The 5,455-nt window shown below is 35.1% G+C and overlaps 1 protein-coding gene across 1 annotated transcript in view; it reads left to right on the forward strand.

Annotated features, from left to right (window-relative positions):
- PIK3C2G (phosphatidylinositol-4-phosphate 3-kinase, catalytic subunit type 2 gamma) overlaps positions 1-5,455 on the forward strand; it is a gene marked incomplete at its 5' end in the record, with an annotated part of 147,567 nt that overhangs the window by 103,891 nt on the left and 38,221 nt on the right. The window contains one exon of the mRNA XM_008577815.1: positions 127-221. Coding sequence (XP_008576037.1) covers positions 127-221 — 95 coding nt within the window. The remainder of the gene's footprint in view (positions 1-126; positions 222-5,455) is intronic.

A 5,455-nucleotide genomic window follows, 5' to 3' on the forward strand; every position in this document is an offset into this window, starting at 1 on the left:
ATTCAACATCATCTGAAGAATGTTTCTTTTACATATTACTTATTGGTCCTGTTTTAGTCTTTAAATGATTTACTCTGTGGTGAGCTACTTCCAATTTATCTCACTGAAATTCTATTGTTTTATCAGGTGAGGAATTTCCTGACAAGAAGCCTAAGGTACAATTAGTCATATCACACGAGGATGCGAAGCTGACCATACTGGTGAAACACATGAAAAACATTGTAAGTTTATTGTATATAATAAAAAACATATAACCGTACATTTATAAATCACTTGCCTCCTTTGGGCTATTAGTGTCAATGTTAGAGGAATAGGTCTAGCGACAAAATTTAATTAGGGAACGGTGAACTAATTACAATGCTTTTTGCCTCGGTATGATTGTGATCCTTGGGGTAAAGACTATTAAACATTTCTCAGGGAAAGTTCTAGAATTAACATTGGACTTTATTCAAAATAAAGTGTTCAGGAAAAACCTAGTGAAAAGGCTCTGAGAAAGCTGGAATAGCTGAAAAGATTAAGGGCTAAAAAGAAAAAGACTGGGTCCCAGAAAATCTCAGCTATCTCATTGTGCTGAGCTTGGTGGAGGATGGACTCTATCTCTGCACGGTTCCAGTAACTTCTCTGTAAAGCCAAGAATGCTTAGGTTCCCCCCCCCAATTCCCATTATACCTCTAGTTTATACTATCATATTCTGATGTAATTGCTTATGTCTATTTCTTTTTCTCAAAAAGTGATACGTTTTGGAGAACAGGAACCCCATCTTTGCATCCCCAGAACCCAAAGCAAATCTTTAGTTAGCCTCTAAGGAAAACTAAAAGCTCCACTCTATTACACCCCACTCAAGGATGGGGCGTCAGAGGCAAGGGTGGTCATTAGGCCATGTCATTAGAAAGAGAGAGAAGAGGCTTCTACGTCACAGTGTAAGTGATTAACGATCTTAGCCTGGGTGCAAGAAATAGGAAAGGGTTGCTCTAAACCCTACCAGCTCTTCCATTTTCCTCAAGTCTCATCAAAACAGGTCCTCCATACAGTGTAACTCCCCAGGAGACTACACTGGCTGTGAAAAAGGAACACAATTTTGGCTCTTCTTTATGTATATAAATCTCTCAAGATGTGTTTGGAAGGATCTAAAGGAGTAAACTCGTTTCCATATGACAAGCATCTGGAATACACTAGAACTTAATAAATATTTGTTCAGTGAACAAATAATTGGCATAATTTTTAGGGGATACATTTTTTACAAACTTTTAGAATTAGCCAGACATCCAAGAATGTTTGTTTGTAAATCCGTGGTGTTCACAATCAGCAATATTTGTAATAACCCGGGCAAATATTTTTAAATGTTTTTGTAGATCTCTCCCTCATTAAAATAATTATTTTTCATCACTTTTCATAAGATAATCAAATTAGAATAGCAGTTGTTTAAGAGACTCCAATTAGATATTATTTATGGCTACATGCATGTTCATGGACTTTAAGCCTCTGTATAAACATATGATAAAACAGTAGAATATTAAGAAATACTGCTAATCAAGTAAGCAGAACTTACATATGTATGTGATATATGATTGTTAGTCTGGAAAATAGCCCTCTTGGAAGCTACATCTTTATCCCAGTAATGTTGTCTTCACTGCAAACATTTTAGAGCATGCCTGTTGAAATCACTTTTAAATCTGGCACAGAGTACAGTTGGTGACGTTACTCCATGGTCACACCTAATTTTTGATCAAAAGGATTATTAACCAACATGGTCACCCATTTCATTCACCAGATGCATCTTCAAATTACTTCTGACAGTTGTCAAAAACGTATTTTACACTTAGATAAAGTTGCACTACCAGTGAAGATATTCAAAATGAACGTGATGCACGCATGAAAGGAGGGGAGTGAGTGAGAAAGAGCAAGAGTTTAAGATTGAGGTCAAGATATGGACAAATAGCAAATGACCAAATGAATCTTACACAAAGTGAAATCCACTTGGGGCCACTAGAGCCTATACACTGCCAATGCCATCAAAGTGATTAGTAATGCAATCATACTTCTTCCAGTGCCATTTCTCACTCTACTTGCTGGTTCCTCTCTTCTCCCCAGTCCTTACCATTGAGAGATTTCAGTGCCCTGATATTTACTTCACCTTTTCTACCTCTAACCTTTCAATAGCACTTACATGTCTTTCTCTTCCATATCTACAACCCCAATTTGGAACTGTCCCCTAAAATCTGGAGTTGTATATACAACTGATTACCCAACAACTCTGGTAGAAATTCGATAGGTATCTCAAACTTAATATGCACAAAGTCAAACTCTGATGCCTTCCCCCAACACTGCTTCTTTTGCAATCTTTCTCATCCCAGTAAATACCACCTTCATCCTACTTATTCAGGATAAAATCTTTACTAGAAATTCGATAGGTATCTCAAACTTAATATGCACAAAGTCAAACTCTGATGCCTTCCCCCCAACACTGCTTCTTTTGCAATCTTTCTCATCTCAGGAAATACCACCTTCATCCTTCTACTTATTCAGGATAAAATCTTTACAGTCATTTTGACTCCTCTTCTTCTCCCACAAGCTATGTCCATTTTATCAGCAAATTCTGTCAGTCCACTTTCAAAATAAATCCAGAATCTCACTACTTTTCACCTCCACTGCTACTACCACTGGTTCAAGCCACCATCATCTCTTACCTGAATGACTGCAGTAGCTTCTTAACAGTTCTCCCCACTTTGCTCTTATTTCTTTATAATCGCTTCTTAATCTAGCATCCTAAATGTTCCTTTGAGAATAAAAGTCAGATCTTGTTATTCCTCTCTTCACGTCACTTTGAGGAAGGAGTCTCATATCACTTACAATGAAAGCCAAAGTTGTTATTTATGACCTATGAGGCTCTTCCAATCTTGCCCCCTTGACCTCTCCAACCTCATCAACTGCGGACTCTCTCAATCACTCCACTCCAGGCTCAGAGACTTCCCTTACTGTTCTTTGAATATGGCAGGCATGTTGCTGCTCCAGGACCTTTGCATCTACCGCTCCATTTATCTTGAATGCTCTTCCCCAGGCTCATGGCTTAATATTCTCTACAGCTCGATCTTACATGTCCTGAATATCACCTTTTCAGTGAGGTCCTCTCTCACTCCCATACATAAAAGTGCACCACCACCCTTGTTTCTTGTCATTTACAATCTTTTTTTTTTCTACTTAATTTTCTTCCCTGCTCTGTATCACTGTTATAACCCAAAGTGTTAAAAATAGTGCCAAGTACATAGAAGGTACTCAATGAATACTTTGTTAAATGAAAGACTGTCAAAGTGCTTCTCATGTCAACAACGGAGAATTTGGATTTTTCTCACATTCCAAAAATCATCACAACAAAGCTGTCATGTATTGCATTTTTCACAACTTCCTTAAAATGACTATTTTATTTCTTCTGCTAATCTGAAAATAGAGATAACAGTTTAATATAAATGACTTAAAATCCATCTACAAATTCTCAACATATTTTCTTTGCTCATTTCAACTTTTAGCTAATTATTATTTATTTTTTGAGTCTTTTGTATGTTCATATGCCAAAGTAATCAGACTAAAGAAGTTGTGTTTGATTTTATATTAATATTAAAATGAATTATTATGCCTATAATTCTTTTATATTTAAAATAAAGTTTGATGAAAAGAATTGTTTATCTTATATTAAATCTTTGAAGCTTTGTTCTAAGAATTACTTCCCTCCCATGAGATCAGAGCTAAAATAATATTGCTAAAATTCTTTTCCTTTCAAAGTAGCACAACATGATTTACTCTAGTGAACAGAGACTAACGAAGTACTGCAGTTACCTAGAAGCTTGGCCAAAATTAAAATAATATTTCAGTTTATATGACAAAGAAACATGCAAAATCATTTAGATTTGAAACATTTATAAAAAATCTCTCTAACACTTTATCATGTGTCCCACTTTGAAATGCTGTATCCTATTGACTTCTGCAATGTCTCTCTACGCATTATCCCTCTAGTCTGTGTGATTTCTAGGCTATTTTCCTTCCCCCGCTTCAAAATATGAGCATTCCAGAAGGCTCTAAACATAATCAATAGGATGAAACTCTCTTTTACTATTGAATTTAACCACATTATCGCAGTCTATTACATTGTAACAATGAAAAATTATTTTAAATGAGAAGAAAGTAATGTTTGGAAAAACAGACAACACCTCAAATATGGTACTATTAATCATTTCATAAGACACAAAATGGGAGAAAATAGTTGCTATATGAAAATTAATAGAATTCTGTATTATACTGTAATTGTGAATACATGACATTATGCATTTGGCAAAACCCATACAACTGTACAACACAAAGAAGCAACCCTAATGTAAAATTTGGTTTATAATAATGTATCAATATTGCTTTATAATTGTAACAAATGTATCACAACCAATGTAAGATGTTAACAATAGGAGTACTTACTGCTAAATTTTTCTGTAAACCAAAATTGCTATAACAATAAAGTCTATTTAAAAAAAAAGAAAGAAAATTAACAGCATAGAGAAAGAGTTGAGTCAAACACAACAACAAGAACCCCAGGCTAAACACACACATACAAAGACACAAATAAACTTTTATTACTTTTTATTTTATATTTTAAAAATTTCTTACAATTTTAATGTCTATGAATGTAACCTAGGGATTCTTGTTTTTTAAAATACAGGTTCCTGGGTATAACTCCCAGTGATTTTGATTCTGTAGTGTGGACTGGGATATCTGCATCTGTGTTGGATAGGCATCTCCTGGTCTCATGAATTCCTGTGCTCTTTTATTTCTGGACTTGTTTTCCTCTACATTACTGCAGAATATGAGCATTCCAGAAGGCTCTCTGATGCAAGTGGTTCATGGACCATACCGTGAAGAAGACTTCTTAAGTGGCTAGTTACCCTTATTTCCCAAATGGCACTCTACATACAATGTGAGTTATGTACTTGGCACCAAGTCAGTTGTGGCGCCTGTCAGAGTAGAACAAAGACAACACTTGGACTTGGCAAAGACAACAGATCAGTGCTGTGAAAATAAAGCATGAGTAATGGCAATGTTTGACATATAAAGATAAGAAAACAACACTTTGTGTATCTTTTTAAAACTAACTTGCCTAAGATCTCTGACTATCCCAGCTCTTTCCAATTTTTTAAAATCTAGATTCCTAAAGGAAATCTGTCACTGTTACACCCTAGATTGATGCACTTCAATCTAAATAAATAGCAGTTTCTTAATAGAGGGTGATTTCCTAATAATAATTATCCTATAAATTGCATTTAGCATTTCCATGAATAAAAATTCTTCCAGAATTGCCTCAGTATGACATTTATCTCTCATTTCAAAGAATAAGATGCAAAGCAATGGATAGTGAAGAATACCCAGCTCAGATTTAGATATTCTATTGTTTCATGACTTTTTTTTCCAGGGAAAC

The sequence above is a fragment of the Galeopterus variegatus genome, unplaced genomic scaffold (genome assembly GCF_000696425.1).
Source record: "Galeopterus variegatus unplaced genomic scaffold, G_variegatus-3.0.2 Scaffold1582, whole genome shotgun sequence".
In the NCBI taxonomy this organism is placed as follows: domain Eukaryota; kingdom Metazoa; phylum Chordata; class Mammalia; order Dermoptera; family Cynocephalidae; genus Galeopterus; species Galeopterus variegatus.